General features: G+C 41.3%; 1 protein-coding gene across 2 annotated transcripts; it reads left to right on the forward strand.

The window, feature by feature from the left end:
- Positions 1-970: 970 nt before the first annotated feature.
- LOC130870172 (UDP-glucuronosyltransferase 1A8-like) lies at positions 971-21,170 on the forward strand. Of its 2 annotated transcripts, none has more exons than XM_057762778.1 (5): positions 971-1,843; positions 17,387-17,518; positions 18,140-18,227; positions 18,472-18,691; positions 20,236-21,170. In XM_057762778.1, the coding sequence occupies exons 1-5, from the start codon at positions 980-982 to the stop codon at positions 20,531-20,533; spliced, it is 1,602 nt and encodes a 533-aa protein (XP_057618761.1). In that variant the 5' UTR covers positions 971-979; the 3' UTR covers positions 20,534-21,170. The 2 variants fall into 2 exon arrangements, with proteins under 2 accessions (XP_057618761.1, XP_057618760.1); XM_057762777.1 differs by lacking the exon at positions 971-1,843 and adding an exon at positions 12,830-13,754.
- The last annotated feature ends 337 nt before the right edge of the window (positions 21,171-21,507 follow it).

Raw genomic sequence — 21,507 nt, forward strand, 5'->3', positions numbered from 1 at the left:
CCTAGAGATTTCAACAATTAAGTGGAATATGTGTTTACATATTCTCTGCTCTAGGATATACAAAGGGACCTTAAAACAGTTTTTCCTTCAAGCATATATCCAATATAAAACTTGTGAAAATGTTCCATGTTCCGTGAACTTTACATTGTCCTCAATCTTTATTTAATCTCTATCAACCGTAAGTGCTTTATATATAACCATGCAAGCATGTGTGCACACATTATATTCAATTAAAAAACGATCTCTCAGCCAGGCAGGGGTGGCGCACACCTTTAATCCCAGCACTCGGGAGGCAGAGACAGGCGGATCTCTATGAGTTCGAGGCCAGCCTGGGCTACAAAGCGAGTTCCAGGACAGACTCCAAAGCTACAAAGTGGGTGGTGCCTGGACTATTGGCTTAAAGCATCCACAGGCTGAGTGGTTGTCAGTCAAGTCTTTTGCCATCTCAGATCTGTGAAGCTGCCACAGCTACAAGAGTTGTAGAGTTGTTTTGGCTCTGTCCCAGCCCTTCCTAATACAAAGTGTCCTTTAGTGAGGGACTGGCTTTCCTGTGATCTTCTCTAGCATTCTGTTGCTCTTCTTCTTGACCAGCTCATTCCCACTGTCTAGTCTTAGCCTACTTTCTTAGGATGTTCAAATAAATGCATGACGCATAGAGACTCCTTATAGGCAGTGAATTCTAAATTCCAAAAGTCCAAACACATTGTTTCATTACTCTTTCAAAACTGGTATTGGAAGAGAAGACATAATCTTTCCAAGGCAAAGATCATACTTTCTTTACTTGGAAAACACACAAGTAGATATTTCAGCCAGTGAAGTTCATTAGTTATTATTCTTTTTGAGTGAGTTATTACCATTGAATTTTACTTCCCTTATGCATATACAAACACCTATAGCTGCTGGGAGTGCTTTGCTGTATGTTTTCCTCTACTGTGTCCTAAGAACTCAGAGTTTCCGTAGCTGGATCTCCCTGTTCTGCATGTCTCCCATGGCTCCTGAAGGTTTCCCAGCCTCCCTTCCTCTGTGTGTGTGTCTGCTGCTGGCTTCTGGCTTTGCCCAGGCAGGCTGGCTGCTGGTGGTGCCCATGGACGGGAGCCACTGGTTCACCATGCAGTCGGTTGTGGAGAAGCTCATCCACAATGGACATGAGGTGGTGGTAGTCGTGCCAGAGGTGAGTTGGCAACTGGGAAAATCCCTGAATTTTACAATGAAGATGTACTTAACTTCTCACACTCTGGAGGATCTGGACCAGAAGTTTAAGTATTTTTCTCACACTCAGTGGAAAACTCCAAAACAAAGTATACTTTCTTTAATGACAGGCTCAGCCAAAGTTTATTATGAATTAATGTTTTCCCACTGTAGAAATTTGTTTAATGACAAGAAGTTAGTGGAGTACTTGAAGCAGAGTTCTTTTGATGCTGTGTTTCTGGATCCTTTTGAGATCTGTGGCTTAACTATTGCCATGTATTTGTCGGTCCCTTCAGTGATGTTTACAAGATATTTCTATTGCCACTATCTTGAAGAGGGCACCCAGTGTCCCAGTCCACTGTCTTATGTTCCTAGACTTTTCTCAAAACTTTCAGACACCATGACTTTCAAGGAGAGAGTGTCAAACTTTGTTTTTTACATGGAAGAGCGTGCATTTTGCCACTACTTGTTTAAAAGTGCTACAGACATTGCCTCTGAAGTTCTCCATATGCCAGTGACTTTGGGCGACCTCTTCTCCCAGGCGTCTATTTGGTTGTTACGCACCGACTTTGTGTTAGAATTTCCCAAACCTGTTATGCCAAACATGGTGTTCATTGGTGGGCTCAACTGCCAACAAAGAAAGCCGCTTTCCAAGGTATGTTGTCTCTCTTTAGCACATGAAGAGGGGCCTGGTTTCAGGCAATGAAAAGGAAATTCTTTACTGAGCTGTGATTTGATGTTTGCTTCACTGCATAAAGAATTTCTTCCTGGGTTAGAGAGTTGTTTTGCGCAATTCACTAATTAAGAAGAAATTCTTTATAGGTGCCCTATTGATTAGATGCTTATACTTGTGACATATTTGCATATACATTTCAAGATACAGTCTAATTTTAAGTACATATGTATGCCTTCTATTTGTGTTTGGGGTCATGAAATTTGAAAGGGAAGGGGACCAAGAAACTTGTTTGAGGAGAAACAATTTCAGAAATGATGGACATGCCACATGAAAACAGAAAGGAGATGTTCAGCAGTAGGAAGAGGACATATGGAGGGGAAGGCTGGGTAGCAGGAGAGTGGAATTATCAGGAGTAACATACAGCTTGCCTGAAAATTGCCATAATGACACTGAACACTTTGTATACCGACGCAGAAAAGAAATTTAAGACAACAATAAATCTTGAAGCTATATGTTAAGGCTTTTGGAGATGTTTAAAAAATACGTTATCTTCAGTGTCTGAGATTCTTTCTTCTATCTCTTGTATTCTGTTGGTAATACTTGCCTCTGTAGTTCCTGTTCATTCACCCAGATTTTCCATCTCCAGCCATCCCTCGGTTTGTGTTTTCTTCATTACCTGCATTTCATTCAACAAATCTTGAACCGTTTCCCTTACCGGTTTGATTGCTTTTTCTTGTTTCTCTTGTTTTTCTTGGGTATCTTTGAGAGATTTATTCATTTCCTTGACCTTTTTGTTTGTCATCTATATTTCTTTATGGCAGTTTTGCACCTCCTGTTTTAGGTCCTCTATTATTTTCATATAGTTCCGATAAAAGTCGATTTCTTCTACTATAGAAAACATAAACGCACTGATCAAAGAAAACAGCAAATCCAACAAATTCTCATCACAAAACATTCAGGAAATATGGGACACAATAAAAAGACCAAACCTAAGAATAATAGGGATAGAAGAAGGAAAAGAAGTACAGCTCAATGGTCCAGAAAATATATTTAATAAAATTATAGAAGAAAACTTTCCCAACCTAAAGAAAGATATGCCTTTGAAGGTTCAAGAAGCATACAGAACACCAAAAAAAATCCCCTCACCATATAATAATCAAAACATACAGAATAAAGAATGATTATTAAGAGCTGCAAAGGAAAAAGGTCAAGTAACTTATAAAGGTAAACCTATCAAACTTACACCTGACTTCTCTATGAAAACCACGAAAGCCAGAAGGTCCTGGATAGATGTACTGCAGAAACTAAGAGACCATGGATGCAAGCCCAGACTACTATACCCAGCCAAGCTTTCATTCACTATAAATGGAGAAAACAAAATTTTCCAGGATAAAAACAAATTTAAACAATACGTAGCCACAAATCCAGCCTTACAGAAAGTAATAGAAGGAAAATCACAAACCAAGGAGTCTAACAATGTCCACAATAACTCAGACATCTAGTGACCCTTCAGCAGCACAACTCAAAGAAGGAAAACACACAAACTCTACTACCAAAAAAAATGACTGGAGTTAACAACTACTGGTCATTAATATCACTTAATATCAATGGACTCAACTCACCTGTAAAAAGGCACAGGCTAAGAGATTGGATATGAAAACAGGATCCAACATTCTGCTATTTACTAGAAACACACCTCAACCACAAAGACAGACATCTACTCAGAGTAAAGGACTGGGAAAAGGTTTATCAAGCAAATGGACTTAAGAAACAAGCAGGTGTGGCCATACTAATTTCTAACAAAGTTGACTTCAAACTTAAATCAATCAGAAGAGATGGAGAGGGACATTTTCTACTCATAACAGAAACAATTGATCAGAATGAAGTCTCAATCCTGAATATCTATGCTCCTAATATAAAAGCACCCATGTACGTGAAAGAAAGATTACTAAAACTCAGGGAAGTATTCAAACCACACACACTAATAGTAGGAGACTTCAACACACCTCTCTCACCAATGGACAGGTCAATCAGACAGAAACCTAACAGAGAAATAAGAGAATTAGTGGAGGTAATGAATCAAATGAACTTAACAGACATCTATAGAACATTCCACCCAAATAGGAAAGAATATACCTTCTTCTCTGCAGCTCATGGAACCTTTTCGAAAATTGACCACATACTCGGTAACAAAGCAAACTTCCACAGTTACAAAAAAAATATTAGTGACCACCTGTGTCTTATCGAATCACCATGGATTAAAGTTAGAATTCAACAACAATGCTACCCCCAGAAAGCCTACAAACTCATGGAAACTGAAGAGTAAACTACTGAACCACACCTGGATCAAGGGAGAAATAAAGAAAGAAATTAAAGTCTTTCTTGAATTCAATGAAAATAAAGACTCAACATACTCAAACCTATGGGACACTATGAAAGCAGTGCTAAGAGGAAGTTCATAGCACTAAGTGCCCACTTAAAGAAAATGGAGAAAGCACACATTGGAGACTTAACAGCACAGCTGAAAGCTCTAGAAAAAAAAAAGAAGCAGACTCACCCAGGAGAAGTAGAAGACTGGAAATAATCAAACTGAAATCAACAAAATAAAAACACAGAAAACAATCCAAAGAATCAATGAAACAAAAAGCTGGTTCTTGGAGAAAAGAAATAAGATTGATAAACCCCTATCCAAACTAATCAAATAGCAGAGAGAGAATATGAAAATTAATAAGATCAGAAATGAAAAGGGGGACATAACCACAGACACAGAGGAAATTCAGAGAATCATTAGATCTTACTACAAAAGCCTGTATGTCACAAAATTGGAAAATATAGAAGAAATGGACATTTTTTTAGATAAGTACCATATACCAAAGTTAAACCAGGACCAGGTGAACATTCTAAATAGATCTGTTAATCGCAAAGAATTGGAAGCTGTTATCAAAAACCTCCCTACCAAAAAAAGCACAGGACCAAATGGTCTCAATGCAGAATTCTACCAGAACTTCCAAGAAGACCTAATACCTATACTCCTTAATGTATTTCACAATATAGAAACAGAAGAGTCATTGCCAAATTCCTTTTATGAAGCTACAGTTACCTTGATACCAAAACCACACAAAGACTCAACCAAGAAAGAGAATTACAGGCCAATCTCACTCATGAACATTGACGCCAAAATCCTCAATAAAATACTGGCAAACTGAATCCAACAACACATTAGAAAAATATCCATTATTGTCACGAAGGCTTCATCCCAGAGATGCAGGGCTGGTTCAACATATGAAAATCTATCAATGTAATCCATCATATAAATAAACTGAAAGAAAAAAAACATATAATCATTTTATTAGATGCTGAAAAAGCATTCGACAAAATTCCACATCCCTTTATGATAAAAGTCTTGGAGAGATTAGGGATACAAGGGTCATACCTAAATATAATAAAAGCTATTTTAGCAAGCCGACAGCTAACATCAAACTAAATGGAGCGAAACTCAAAGCCATCCCACTAAAATCAGGAACACGACAAGGCTGTCCACTCTCTCCATACCTCTTCAATATAGTGCTTGAAGTTCTAGCAATAGCAATAAGACAACATAAGGGGATCAAGGGGATTCGTATTGGAAAGGAAGAAGTTAAGCTTTCATTATTCGCAAGTGATATGATAGTATACATAAGCGACCCCAAAAACTCTACCAAAGAACTCCTACAGCTGATAAACACCTTTAGTAATGTGGCAGGATACAAGATAAACTCCAAAAAGTCAGTTGCCCTTCTATACACAAAGGATAAGGAAGCAGAGAGGGAAATCAGAGAAGCATCACCTTTCACGATAGCCACAAACAGCATAAAATATCTTGCGATAACTCTAACCAAGGAAGTGAAAGATCTATTTGACAAGAAATTTAAGTCTTTGAAGAAAGAAATTGAAGAGGACACCAGAAAATGGAAGGATCTCCCTTGCTCTTGGATTGGGAGGATCAACATAGTAAAAATGGCAATTCTACCAAAGGCAATTTAGAGATTCAATGCAATCCCCATCAAGGTCTCATCAAAATTCTTCACAGATCTTGAGAGGACAATAATCAACTTTATATGGAAAAACAAAAAACCCAGGATAGCCCAAACAATCTTATACAATAAAGGAACTTCTGGAGGCATTACCATCCCTGACTTCAAACTCTATTACAGAGCTACAGTATTGAAAACAGCTTGGTATTGGCATAAAAACAGAGAAGTCGACCAATGGAATTGAATAGAAGACCCAGATTTTAACCCTCAATCCTATGAACAATTGATTTTTGATAAAGGAGCTAAAAGTATACAATGAAAGAAAGAAAGCATCTTCAACAAATGGTGCTGGCATAACTGGATATCAACCTGTAGAAGAATGAAAATAGATCCATATCTATCACCATGCACAAAACTCAAGTCCAAATGGATCAAAGACCTCAATATCAATCTGAACACACTGAACCTGATAGAAGAGAAAGTGGGAAGTACTCTACAACATATGGGCACAGGAGATCACTTCCTATGTATAACCCCAGCAGCACAGACATTAAGGACAACATTGAATAAATGGGACCTCCTAAAACTGAGAAGCTTCTGTAAAACAAAGGACACTGTCACTAAGACAAAAAGGCAACCTACTGAATGGAAGAAGATCTTCACCAACCCCGCAACAGACAAAGGTCTGACCTCCAAAATATATAAAGAACTCAAAAAACTAGACTTTAAAATGCTAATTAACCCAATTAAAAAATGGGGCACTAAACTGAACAGAGAATTGTTGTAATAAGAGTGGCGGGGCTGCGTCCCCGGCACCCAGCCGCCCACATGGCTAGCTTATGCCCTGAAATAATTACATGGAAACTGTATTCTTTTAATCACTGCCTGGCCCATTAGTTCCAGCCTCTTATTGGCTAGCTCTTACATGTTGATCTAACCCATTTCTAATATTCTGTGTAGTACCACGAGCTGGCTTACCAGGAAAGATCTTAACCTGCATCTGTCTGGAATGGGAGAATCATGGCGACTCCTGACTCGGCTTCTTTCTCCCAGCATTCTGTTCTGTCTACTCCGCCTACCTAATTTTCGGTCCTATCAAAGGGGCCAAGGCAGTTTCTTTATTACTTAACCAATGAAACAACAGATAGAAAGATGACCCACCTCCATCATTTCCCCTTTTTCTGTTTAAACAAAAAAGAAAGGCGTTCACTTTGACATAGTAAAATTACATATAACAAAACAGTTATCAAGCAAGAATTACAGTTACAATATTTATATCTATTTTATCTTTTATCATTACTAAGGAAAACTATAACTATAACTAACCATTCTTCAACTCCATCAAAGACTCCAGAAGGATACAATATTACCTAAGTAAACAAGAAATAAGAAACTTCAAACTCTAGAAATGACAGAGACATCTTGCTGCCTGGACAGTCACCCAAAGTTCTTTTGTACCGTTGGGGCATCCATCTTCGGCCTACAGGCCCATAGTATCCAGCAGACATTTTCATCAAGCAGGAAATTCCAAAGACAGTTCAGTCACTTTTTGCTGTGTCCTGCAGAATGTCTTGCAGACTCTTTCATGAGTCAGGAACCCCGAAAAACCATCTCACCTTTAGGCAAGTTCAGCAGTCCTTTTTTTGCGGGTTCTCTGTGTTCAGTTTATGCAACAGTCCAGGCAAGAGCAGTTTCTTGCCCAAATGGCTATCAAACTCCATAAGGAGACTCTTCAATGCCCATCTTCCTCTTGAAGTAGATTGGTACTGCCAGGAGCAGACGTGTCTCATTGTCATGAAAAGCCCTAAGTTATTAAAATATTTTAAATGTCATGTTCTGTAGTCTTTGAAAGATATGAAGAATGTCTATCTAACTGAAATATATCTCTATATATCTAGAAAATATATCTAACATGACTACAAGCTTGACTATTGATGATTATCCATTAATCTATATTTCTTAATTATACATTACATTTTTAAATGAACTACACAATCACAATACCTTAATCAATATTAGAAATATGCATATACATATAACAAAATTGACCTTAAAATCCATACCAATGCAAATTATTCATATCTATATCAGAGAATTCTCAACAGAAGAAGTTCAAATGGCCAAAAGACACTTAAGGTCATGCTCAACCTCCTTAGCAATCATGGAAATGCAAATCAAAACAACTCTGAGATACCATCTTACACCTGTCAGAATGACTAAAATCAAAAACACCAATGATAGCATTAGCTGGAGAGAATGTGAAGTAAGGGGTACACTCATCCATTGCTGGTGGGAATGCAAACTTGTGCAACCACTATGGAAAGCAGTGTGGCGGTTTCTCAGGAAATTCGGGATCAACCTATCCCAGGATCCAGCAATACCACTCTTGGGAATATACCCAAGAGATGCCCTATCATATTACAAAAGCATTTGTTCAACTATGTTCATAGCAGCATTATTTGTAATAACCAGAACCTGGAAACAACCTAGATGCCATTCAATGGAAGAAAGGATGAAGAAAGTATGGAATATATACATATTAGAGTACTACTCAGCAGTAAAAAAACAACGACATCTTGAATTTTGCATGTAAATGGATGGAAATAGAAAACACTATCCTGAGTGAGGTAACCCAGACCCCAAAAAAATGAACATGGGATGTACTCACTCATAATTGGTTTCTAGCCATAAATAAAGGACATTGAGCCTATAATTCGTGATCCTAGAGAAGCTAAATAAGAAGGTGAATCCAAAGAAAAACATATAGTTATCCTCCTGTATAACGGAAGTAGACAAGATTGCCAGGCAAAAATTGGGAACTTGGGGGTTGGATGGGATGGGGGTAAGGGGAAATGGGGAGAGAAAAATGAGAAGGGGAGGATGGGGGAGCTTGGGGGAATGAGATGTTTGGGATAAAGGAAGGGTGGATATGAGAGCAGGGAAGTATATATCCTAATTAAGGGAGCCATCTTAGGGTTGGCAAGAGAATTGACTCTAGAGGGGCTCCTAGGTGTCCAGGGAGATATCCCCAGTTGGTTCCTTGGGCAGCTGAGGAGAGGGAACCTGAAATGACCCTATCCTATAACCATACTGATGAATATCTTGCATATCACCATAGAACCTTCATCTGGTGATGAAAGGAGACAGAGACAGAGACCCACATTGGAGCACCGGACTGAGCTCCCAAGGTCCAAATAAGGAGCAGAAGGAGGCAGAACATGAGCAAGGAAGTCAGGACCACGAGGGGTGCACTCACCCACTGAGACAGTGGGGCTGATCTATTGGGAGCTCACCAAGGCCAGCTGGACTGGAACTGAAAAAGCATGGGATAAAACCGAACTCTCTGAACATGGTAGACAATGAGGGCTGATGAGAAGCCAAGAACAATGGCACTGGGTTTTGATCCTACTGCATGAACTGACTTTGTGGGAGCCTAGCCTGTTTGGATGCTCACCTTCCTAGACCTGGATGGAGTGGGGAGGACCTTGGACTTCCCACAGAGCAGGGAACCCTGACTGCTCTTTGGACTAGAGAGGGAGGGGGAACAGAGTGGGGGAGGGGGAGAGGAGTGGAGGCAGGGGGAGGGAAATGGGAGGCGGGGAGGAGGTGAAAATTTTTTCAATTAAAAAAAATACATTATCCTATAAAGCAGCTCTCAAGTTTGTCAGCTGCACTCTATAGTATTCCCCATACAGTTTTTCTGTATTCAAAAATTAGTGATATGATATGTAGGATGCAAGGTGGTAAATTCTTTATCAAATAAAATAAAATATAATAAAATAAAACAAAACCAAATCATCAAAATTGAACAAGAGAAGTAAACAGAACAATAAGATCACAAAGAAAAGTCACAAGAATCAGAGCCACTCTTGTTACCACATTCAGGAGTCCCATGAAAGTACTGAACGGGAAGCTGTGGTGTCTGTCCAGAGGGCCTGGGTCAGGTCCATGCAGGCCCTGTGCAGATGCTTCAGCCTTGGCAGTTCATACGAGCTTTGCTGAGTCATTTAGCAGGCCTTGTTCTTTGGGGGTCCTCCATTCCTTCTTTCTTCCCGACTCCTTCTGCCCCTCTTCCATGAGGTTCCCTGAGCTCTGACTGGAGGGATTGGATGGAGACATCTCACTGAGAGCTGTGTGTTCCGAGGTCTCTCTATGTAATGTTGTGCTGTGGGTCTCTCTTTTCGCTCCCATCTGTTACATCTCTCATGATGGCTGACAAAGGCACTGGATCCATAAGACCAGCAGGATATCATTATGAGTCATGGTTACTCCCACAAGGTTTATGCCTCAATTGCCGTATCATATTTTGTAGGCAAGACAGATTATAAGTGAAAGGTTTTGTGGTTGGGTTGGTGTTTCCTTTTCTCTTTTGGTAGCCTGCAGAATATATTTTCATGTCATAGACAATAGAATAGAAGGTTGAAGTTTCGATGTAGGCACCAGCTTAACTGCTCAGGTTCATTGAGTTAATGAGTTGTGGATGTTTTCTTCAGCAATGGGGTCTTGTTGTCTGTTTGTGGAGAGCAACCTATTTTTTGGTGGCAGCCTGGGTTGTTTGGGAATTTCCACGGGACCCCTGGGAATGACCAACAACTGAATTGTATGAAATGCATTCCCATGAAGAAAGTTTAAGTTTGGTGACAATATATGGACATTAGCAGTTCCCTGTCCCTCACTATTGGGAGACCTCTTCAGGATTGCCTTCATATATTTATTACAGGAAGTTTCCAGTGTCCTGCCCTAGGTTTCCATACTGCCACTCAAATGTTTTTCAATTCTAGCTGTCTCTCCTCTCATGGCCACCCACATTCCTCTGCCTTCTCCTTCCCACATGAAACCCTTGTGTCCCCTTCCATGCTTAACCTCACTCATAAAATGTTTATTATTTCCCTCTCTCAACGTGTCCTGCCTACTCCCTTCCTCTATGCCTAACCTCTCTGGGTTTATAGATTGCAGCTTGGTTATCATTGCTATGTTGGCAATATCCAATTGAAGTCAATACATATCATATTTCTCAACTGATCTGGGTTACCTCACCCAGGATGATTCTATACATGTGACTACAAACATCATGATATGTATTTTTTAAGTGCTGAGTAATGCTCCATTATGTAAATGTATCACATTTTCCTTAACTGATCTTCTGTTTAGGGACATCTAGGTTTTTTCTTAAACTTTGGTAAATAGAACAACAATGAACCTGGTATATTGAGGAAATGTCCCTGTGGTAAGATAAGGTATCCTTTGGGTATATGCTCAACTGGTATATACCGCTATGAACATAGTTGAGAAACGTCCTTGTGGCACGATTGAGCATCCTTTGGAGACATACCCAAAAGTGGTATTACTGGGTCTTGTGGAAGGTTGTTTCCCAGTTTTCTGAGAAATCGCCACACTGACATCTAAACCAGCTTGCATTCCAACTAGCAGCATTGTTTGTCATAGCCAGAACCTGGAAACGCCCTAAATGCCTCTCTACTGAAGAATGGATAAGGAAAATGTGATACATTTATACAATGGAGTACTATACAGCAGAAAAAAATAATGACATCTTGAATGTTGCAGGAGAATGGATGGAGCTAGAAATCATTATTTTGAGTGAGGTAACCCAGACACAGAAAGACATTTATCACATGCATTCACTCATAAGTGATTTTTAAACATAAAGCAAAGAAAAGCGGCCTACAAATCACAATCTCAGAGAACCTAGACAACAACAAGGACTCTAAGTGAGACATACATGGATCTAATCTACATGGGAAGAAAAAGACAAGATCTCCTGAGTAAATTGGGAGCATGGGGACCATGGGAGAGGGTTGAAGGAAAGAAGAGAGGAAAGTGAGGGGAACATAGAAAACTGAATAGCTCAATAAAATCAATTTTTAAAAGTATTTAAAAAACATACTGGATATGCTGTCATTTTATCCTGACTCATTTTTCTGACCCATGACCAAGTCCAACATTAGCCCCTCCTGGTTCTGTAGAAACCACTCCTCTCTGCAGAGAGGGATATTTGGGGGTAGGAGGGCTTGTCCCTTAAAGTGACAGGAAACACAGGTGACAGACCAGGCCAGCAGATCATAACAACAGCACCATGTAGAGCTGCCTGAAGCATGTCAACAGTGAACACCACAGTTTCCTTCTGGGCAAAATGTCTTAATCCCAGATGCAGGGAGAGGACTTGAAACCAATTCCTCCGAGAAAAACCCACATGAGGTGTGGGTAGCAGCAGCATTGTCTGTAACCACAAGGGGGAAGCAAACCCCCAGAAGCAGCAGTGACAAGGGAGACAAATGCATGGGTCTGTGGAGAAGGCCCTGGGTAACTGACTAGAAGGCTCCCAGCCTCTCTATAGAATATAAACTGTCTACAACATTGGATGCATCCAGGGGGACATTGTAATAGGAATAGTGGACAGCTTCCTTTTAGTCCCTGGAGTGGTCTGAGCAGATGCTGGTCACCCTTATGTCAGCAATTCAGAAAACACACAGTGCTGGGAGGTGGAACAAGAATTCTACTGTGCATGCGCCAGAACAGCAGCATTACTCAATCGGCAGAGTTGTTTCTAAACACTGTCTGTGAGCAGGACCAGGCCAAGGACCCTCCCTCTAGGCTTTGACCCAGTGGCAGGCAGCCAATCCCTTGGGAACACAGTCTTCTTTTGCTTTGAGACCTACTCTAGAAATGCAAGATTGTTTGAAACTTGGTTGGTTTTTTTTTTTTTTTTTTTGTGAAAACTATTGGATTCCTTGGGGTCAGGATATTACTTTGTAACTAATTCTAAATTCACATTGCCTGACTCTGCCCTAGAAAAATCTTATCTGGGATACAAGCAAGTGTGCCTCATAATATTTGACCACTTAATACTGTTCTCCAAGTAAATCATTGTCAGGGATTGTTGTTTCTTAATGGTGCAAGTACACGCCCTCCTGAGGGAGCAGATTTAACTCAGTCACACTTTCTCCTTTGTCAGCAGAGCTCAGATTCTCAGCGGCTGGATTGTCTCAGGCTGAGCTTCTCCCATGACTCCTGCAGGCTTCCCAGCCTCCCTTCCTCTGTGTGTGTGTCTGCTGCTGGCTTCTGGCTTTGCCCAGGCAGGCAGGCTGCTGGTGGTGCCCATGGACGGGAGCCACTGGCTCATCATGCAGTCGGTTGTGGAGAAGCTCATCCACAATGGACATGAGGTGGTGGTAGTCGTACCAGAGGTGAGTTGGCAACTGGGAAAATCCCTGAATATTACAGTGAAGACGTACTCAACTTTTCACACTCTGGAGGATTTAAACCAGAAGTTCAAGTATTTTTCTGATACGCAATGGAAAACTCCAGAAGAAAGTATGCTTTCTTTAATGACAGGCTCAGCCAAAGGGCTTTTTGAATTAATATTTTCAAACTGTAGGAGTTTGTTTAACGACAAGAAGTTAGTGCAGTACTTGAAGCAGAGTTCTTTTGATGCTGTGTTTCTGGATCCTTTCGATGTGTGCGGCTTGACTGTTGCCAAGTACTTGTCACTCCCATCAGTGATTATTGCAAAAGTTATATTTTGCCACTATCTTGAAGAGGGTGCTCAGAGCCCCAGACCCCTCTCTTACGTTCCCAGAATTTTTTCGAAATACACAGACACCATGAGTTTTACGGAGAGAGTGTGGAACCACATCACTTATATGGAGGAGCGTGCATTTTGCCCCCATTTTTTCAAAACTGCTACAGATATTGCCTCTGAAGTTCTCCAGACCCCAGTGACTATGGAAGACCTCTTCAGTCAAGTGTCCATTTGGCTGTTACGCACTGACTTTGTGCTGGATTTCCCTGCACCTGTGATGCCCAACATAGTCTACATTGGTGGGATCAACTGCCACCAGGGAAAGCCACTTTCCAAGGTACGCTATCTCTCCTTTAGCACATGAAGAGAGCCTTTGGTTTAGCCAAGAAAAGATAAATTCTTTACTGAGCTGTGATTTATCGTTTACCTCACTGCATATGGAATTTTCTTGCTGGGTTAGAGATGTTTTATGCCAACTCACTAATTAGGAAACAAATCTATATCGGTACCCTATTGATATGGCTGTGTAAACCTTTGAGGATATCGCATATACATTCAAAGTTACAAACTAAGTTTAACTCTGTATGTGTGCCGTTCTCTGTGTGCATAGCAAGGTCATGAAATTAGAAAGGAAAGGGACAAAGAAAAATTTCCTTAGGAGAAACAAAACCAGTAAGTAATGATAGACATACCACATGAAGACACAAAAGGGGATGTCCAGGGGTAGGAAGAGGACATATGGAGGGCAAGGCAGGGTAGTGGAAGAGCAGAATAAACAGAAAAGAAAATGTCTGAAAAATGCCAGAATACCACTGAATACTCTGTATGACAACTTTAAAAAATGGTTTGAAAGTCAAAAAAACTTCAATGTACATTTTATTGATTTTTGGAGATGTTTTTAAAAAATGCATCAAGCATCATTTTCTGTCGGCTGCACTCTGTAGGAGCATACACACAGCTTTTCCGCATTTCAAGAATCATTGATACAATATGGAGGATGCAGAGTAGGTGCATTTCTCAAAGAAAATAAAATGTAAATGAGAGAAAAGAAAACAACCATATGAAATTGGACAATACAAGCCAACAGAAAAGTAAGAGTGCCAAGGGAAGGGGCAAGAATCAGAGACTCACTTGTGAGCAATTTTAGGAGTCCCACAGAGGTCTACATGGGAGCCAGGTGATGGTGGCGCATGGCTTTAATCCTAGCGTTCAGGAGGCAGAGGCAGGTGGATCTCTGTGGGTTCGAGGCCAGTCAGGCCTAACAGAACTAGTTCCAGGACATCTAGGACTGTTACACAGAGAAACCCTGTCTTGAGAAGCCAAAATAAATAAGATAAATAAGATAAAAATTTAAAAGAAATAAATATACAAATGACTAGACGGGAAGCTGTGGTGTCTCTTCAGCCTGGTACAGGTCCATGCAGGTTCTGTGCAGATGCTTCAGCCTCGGCAGTTCATACGAGCTTTGCTTAGTGATTTAGCAGGCCTTGTTCTTTGGGGGTCCTCCATTCCTTCTTTCTCCCCGACTCCTTCTGCCTCTCTTCCATGAGGTTCCCTGAGCTCTGACTGGAGGGATTGGATGGAGACATCTCACTGAGAGCTGTGTGTTCCGATGTCTCTCTATGTAGTGTCTTGCTGTGGGTCTCTGTTTTTGCTAACATTTGTTACATGAGGGATCTTCTCTGATGATGGCTGACTAAGCTACTGACCCATGAGTACAGCAGAATACCATTATGAGTCATTTCATTGCTACTCCCCCCAACTAAGAACAGGTTTTACCCTAACTGTCTGGACTTCTGGACACCTAAGCAGTGTGAGGTATGGGTTCCATCTTATGGAAATGAAAGAAAAATGAATTTTTTACTCTGGAAATGCTGAAGCAGCCCATAACTGGAGGTTCTGTTGAACTTGTCTGTTTTCACATCAACTGTCAAAAGAACTGTGTGTTTGGAACGCTTCTCAGAGAACACAGCTGTGTTATGAAGCTTGCCCTTGACTGGGGCACTGGATTTGGGCACCAGCAGCTTAAGTCTGTTATGCAATTGTTCTTTAACCCTTATAACTCCTGGCAAGAGACACTGCCTTTATGGTCCTGGCTAAATAGAACTTCTTATAAGAAGTTAGTTCCCGCAGCTTTCTGCCTCTTCTAATAGGGCAAGGTGTCAGCCCTCTGTCTGAGCAAGAGACAGTCTTAATGGGAGAAAACAAAGGCATAAGGGAGGGCAAACTAGACTGTGCCGTTCCAGGCAGGATGCACGTGTCTTGAAGGAACAAAGATTCTGGAATGTAGGTGAGCTACGCACTATCAGGAGGTAGAAGGATGCCCGTCCCCAGGAAAGAAGGGCATGGGGAAGAAAGAAGAAAACTGTGATCCTAGAAAAGAACAGCTTCAGAGCAACCAACTCCAGGATGCTCTGGATCAAAATCCAGGGCAGTGACAGAAGAGCCGGGTTTTTAGATTGTTCCAGGAAGTCAGACCAACGTGACAATGCTCTGACATCCAGTGAACTGCAGGACCCTGGCCTTTGGAGGGCTGGAAGAGAGCTGTGCTGCCACAGACCGGCTCAGGGGAGCCATTCAGACCATGAGAGAAGCAGGGTCCTGGTAACAGGAAGGCACAAGTTTGGCGAATGACAGACGGACACAACACACAAGAGAGTGGTTGGAATCTGCTGCGATTTTACTGAATTCATGTTTTCATTATATAGTATTCAAACAAAGAACAAATCAGAAGGTCATGTGTCATTGGTTGGCACAGTATGAAAGCTTATTTTAGTCACATCAGCGATATTTAAGAAAAGCATATTATCAGGAACAGGTGTTAGACATAAAGCATCCTTAGAAGAGGAAATCTTGTCCTTGGGAATGTAAACTTCAGGCAAGTGGTTTCATCTTATGAATAGAAGGTTTCTGTCTCATTATCGCTATCATGGCCCTTCCTCTTCCTAACCCTTTACTTCATCTAGTGACCAAATATGCCTAATCAGTTCTCTGCACCTGTTGAAATATACTTTTTAGTACCTTCTTATGCAGCAGACACCATGGGGGTTGGGACCTAGCAAGCCTATCCATAAAGTTCAAAGTATAATATAACAGTCTTTGTCCATCAACATTAACCCATCTATTCCCTTGCTCATCATACACCCCGTGTATGACAAAGGTTCTGCTGTAGTCTTATACATTCCCATACTGTGATTCCCTATCCCAGAGCTGTTCTTGAAGAGAATGATCCTTGTCTTGTATATATAAAGACTATCATTATTATGAAAGAAATTGTGCAAAGCTCATATCCCGCATAGCCAGCTACTCGAGAAACCTGTCTATGCCCCAGGGGTGGCCAATACCGGGCTGTCTGCCATTGACATCCAGGGAGCCTAGTCCCATAGGACACATAGCTCCCGTCCGGTATAATGACATATGTCATGTCACACAGACGACACTGGAGTTGGTGTGGCACTGTGCCCCTGGGAAGACTGCACAGGGTATGGGATCCTGATATGTTCAGGAGAGAGTTTAGTAGAAGCCTCTCTGTGTCTACATGTAGGGAGGGTCAGGACATGGTTTGCCCAGGAATATTTGGGTTTTAGGAATAAAAGCACCATGGTCCATGCAGTCCCTCAGCTGTGTGTAACTTGTTACATCATGTCATCACGTTGATGTCATGTTCATGGGTGCATGGTCATGTGCATGTGCACTCCTGTATGTGCCTCTCTTTCTCTAATGGGAAATCAGCACCTTATCTGCATTCTGCATCTCCAGGGAACCCCACAGATAACCCTGTAAGCAAGAAATCCTCCTCAATTGACAGGGGACAAGGAGACAGAGTTGCCGTGATGGTTTTTGTTTATTACATACATACCTTTACTGATTCTCTTAAGAGGGAAGTATCTATCTTGTAATCTAATATGTGCAGTTCCCATGGGATGTGAGAACAAAGAGATGAACTAGAAATTTCTCCTCCTGCTCTAGGAATTTGAAGCCTATGTCAACGCTTCTGGAGAGCATGGCATCGTGATTTTCTCTCTGGGATCCATGGTCTCGGAGATTCCGGAGAAGAAAGCTATGGAAATCGCCGAGGCTTTGGGCAGAATTCCTCAGACGGTAAGATGGTTCTACAAGACTCCTTCATGTCTTCTTTTAGTCTCTAACTCTAGACCTCAGTGTCTAAATGCAGAAATCTGAGTTGTGGATCTCCTCTGCCATTCCACAAAGTTATTATTATGATTATTATTATTATTACCATATTTTTTTTTCAATTTATTCAGGTATTCCTATGACATGGTCTGCTCACTCAGATATCTCATTTTCTCTAGAAAACTCCCAAGTATTAGAGAGAATGTTGTTAAAAAAAAATAAGCATGATATTGCTTTTTCACATCAATGAAGAATGTTTCTCCAAAAAGCTATTTTGTTTTGTTTGTTCCTGCTTGGATAGCTTTTGCATTTACTTGCCTTGTGAAGAAAGTTTCCCTTTGAAGTGCAGAAACATGAAGGAATACTGAGGGTGGCTTGACAGCTTCTCACACTCAGGTTGCCAAGCTTTAGCGTCAAGAGCCAATGCTGCTCTTGAGCTCTGGGGACTTCCAATTCACCAAACCTCCCATCATGCAAAGCCCATCCGGGTTCTTCTTACTCATAGGACTGGCCTTTCTAGCTAGGCTACCTGATCTTAAAAATCAAATTGTGTGCTTTTATTAAGCCTGTGCTTTTTGTCCCTACTAGGTCCTGTGGCGCTACACCGGACCTAGACCATCGAACCTTGCAAAGAACACAATACTTGTAAAATGGCTACCCCAAAATGATTTGCTTGGTAGGTTGGGAGCATCTGAAATGTAGGTCAAACCAGGGTTACATTAAGGAAATGACAGGCTTTAATGTTCTAATTGATTGCTTAGCTTGATGGTGACTGAGACACATCACATACATCAACCCACCCCACCCACTCCCAGAGTTTTTACAATGGCCATGCATAGATGATGGTCCTTGTGGGCTTTTCAGAATTTAGACATTGTCAGGCTGAAGAACCTGGTGTCCCTCTCTATTGTGTTCCTCAGGTCATCCAAAGACTCGTGCGTTCATCACACACTCTGGTTCCAATGGTATTTATGAAGGGATATGCAATGGCGTGCCAATGGTAATGATGCCCTTGTTTGGCGACCAGCTTGATAATGCCAATAACATGGAAACTCGAGGGGCTGGGGTCTCCCTGAATATTATCAAAATGACTGCTGATGATTTGGAAAATGCTCTAAAAGCAGTCATCAATGACAAGAGGTAAGTAAGAAAAAAAGAAAAACAAACAACATACTTGTGTTCGTGTCTACAGCATTTGCAATCAACAAAATAGCACAACAAATACATAAAAAATCTAGATTCATACACAAGATAAAGTGGGCATTATTCCTACTTGTAAAAGGAATTTATATTTTATCTTAGAATTTGTTAAATTTTTTAGTTTCCCTAGATTTACAATCTTCAACTAAAAATGTCACCATAATAGGCATCTCATCTCTAAGATCCTGTACAGAGAAAAATTCCATTAAAAGTCACATAGGGGTGGAGCTCTGGCTTCATAGACAAGGGCACTAGCTGTGCAAGCCTGAGGAATGAGTTCAAATCCCAGCACTTATGTGAAAAGCCAGGCCTCAGCATCGTGGAAGCAGAAGACAGGAGAATTGTTGGGCTTGCTGGTGACTAGTCTAGCTCCAGATCCAATGAGAGACTTTGTCTCAAAGAAATAAAGTGGACAGTGACAGAACAAAACATTGTCTTACGGCTTATGAATGACTGTATAAACATGTGTGCCCACATGCCCACACACACACACATGCACACACACATACACTGCATACACATGCACACTGTGAGATCACTTCATCTCTACTTTAAACTTAATGTATTGCTTTCAAGGTTGCTGGAACTATTTTATTTAAAACCTATGGGAAGATCAACATGGTGACAAACATTTGTAATCTAAGCACTTGGAGACAGAGACAGGAGGACTGTGACGAGTTCAAGAAGAGTTTAAGGCTATATAGCCAATTCCAAGCTGGCTGAGGCTGTGTAGCAAGATTCTGTCTTAAGACAAAACCAACCAAGCAAACAATAGCAAAAACCCCAAGCAATAACAGAATACCCAGAATTACACCATCTATGAGGGGTTAAAGTTCATTTAGCTCAGAGTCTGAGAAGTTGTGGGGAGTCTAGAGTGGGGCAGCTGCATCTGGTAAGGGTTTCCTGCTACCATGTGTCCTCCATGGTAGACACCTGGAGTTGCCAAGGGTGTGTACGTGCCAGAGACAAAACATAAGCGGCACCCTTGCTTGATCACAGCCCACTCTCATGGTGACAGAGTCCAGCTCTGGAGCAAAGGCCATCCTCTCTCTCAATGACGTCTCACTTCTTCAAGGTTCCACCACCTCTCTGTACCTTTGCACTGGGGACCAAAGTTCCTACACACGAGCCTGTGGGCAGCACATTCAAACCACACTACTCCTTTATCTGCAACTGGTTCCTTTATTGTTGTTGTTTTTACTTCACTTTACCATAATGGCGATATAATATAATTTCCTACAAAGAAATCACTTAAATACAAAAAAAAGGAAACAAAGTTTAAATATTTATAAAATAACTTTTTTTAGTTTTTGCTTTCTTTCTTCCTTACCTCCTCCTCTCCTTCCTCCCCTTCTGCCTGCATTTCACCACCTATCCCTTCTCCTCCTTGTTAGAGATAAAAAATATCGATTAAGTGTGTGTTGGGGGTGTGCTCCTCTGGTTATAACAGTTAGTTCCAAGACTAACAACCGCTTTGTGTTCAGTTACAAGGAGAACATCATGCGGCTCTCCAGACTCCACAAGGACCGTCCCATAGAGCCTCTGGACCTGGCTGTGTTCTGGGTGGAGTATGTGATGAGGCACAAGGGGGCGCCACACCTGCGTCCGGCTGCCCATGACCTCACCTGGTACCAGTACCACTCCTTGGATGTGATTGGCTTTCTCCTGGCCATCGTGTTGACAGTCATCTTCATTGTCTTTAAATGTTGTTCCTATGGCTTCCGGAAATGCTTTGGGAAAAAACAGGGAGTTAAGAAGTCACACAAATCCAAGACCCATTGAGAAGTGGGTAGGAAGTGAAGGGGAGGTATCAGTCTATTCTTCAATCAGTTTGACACTTGAAAACAGAATAGCCTGGTCTACAGAGTGAGTTCTACGACAACCAGGGCTACACCAAAAAAACACATGTATGCACCACTGCCTCCTGGCTAAAACATTTTACCAAATAAATGGTTGCTTTACTTACAAAATATAAAAGTACACACACACACACACACACACACATCTAATTGCTGACCACACCCATCAGGGAAGTATGGACAACACTTGCCATCTATTTCAGAAAGAATGGCACTCTGTAGTCATTGACAGCCCCACAGTCGTCCCAATGTCCTGTCATGTCATCACTGCCCCCCGCACACACTTCAGCTGTTAGATTCCTCTCCTGGGTCCTCGGGCTGCTGTGGCCTCCTCCAGTGCTCATCATTCCTTGTCGTGTTCATGTATTGTGGGTGACGTGGCCTTTGTAGCTCTGGGGGAGGGGACGATGCTGTGTCGGAGATGATAATCATTGCTTGTGTGAAGCAGATCTGGAGTTGATGAGAACAAAAGTTTATTCTTAGGCAAGTCCAACTTCTGTGGTGTTTCCCAAACCGAGAACTTACTAATAAATTCAGACAAATTGTGTTTATTATTTCTCCATCGGTGTTATATTTATTCATTGTCAAATATCCTCTAATTGTAAAAGCGCTACATGATAGTGACTCCAAACTTGAAAACCAAAGAGATTCACACATGTGTGCGTGCACACAAGAGAAGAACCACCTGTAGTTACAATGCTCTTTACTGCAGTCACAGTTCCGCAGTTAGTGCAGATGAACCGCTGTTGCTGTGTTGTGTAGTCTTTGGATTGCATTATGATGCTCCAAGACTGACAATAAAGTTTGTTTTGAATCAGAGGACAGAGCTAGCTACTAACTGACCAAAATTAACCATAGAGGTTCTAGAGGACTGAAGACAGACAGACATAGGGCAGG

The sequence above is a fragment of the Chionomys nivalis genome, chromosome 2, assembly GCF_950005125.1.
Source record: "Chionomys nivalis chromosome 2, mChiNiv1.1, whole genome shotgun sequence".
Taxonomy (NCBI): Eukaryota; Metazoa; Chordata; class Mammalia; order Rodentia; family Cricetidae; genus Chionomys; species Chionomys nivalis.

What these genes read in the sequence shown, in the direction of transcription:
- LOC130870172 (XM_057762778.1), top strand. Translation starts at nt 980, where the DNA reads ATGTCTCCCATGGCTCCTGAAGGTTTCCCAGCCTCCCTTCCTCTGTGT. An exon ending in TGGGCAGAATTCCTCAGACG is followed by an intron (nt 17,519 to 18,139) that starts GTAAGATGGTTC and finishes TGTCCCTACTAG; the next exon opens with GTCCTGTGGCGCTACACCGG. An exon ending in GCAGTCATCAATGACAAGAG is followed by an intron (nt 18,692 to 20,235) that starts GTAAGTAAGAAA and finishes CTTTGTGTTCAG; the next exon opens with TTACAAGGAGAACATCATGC.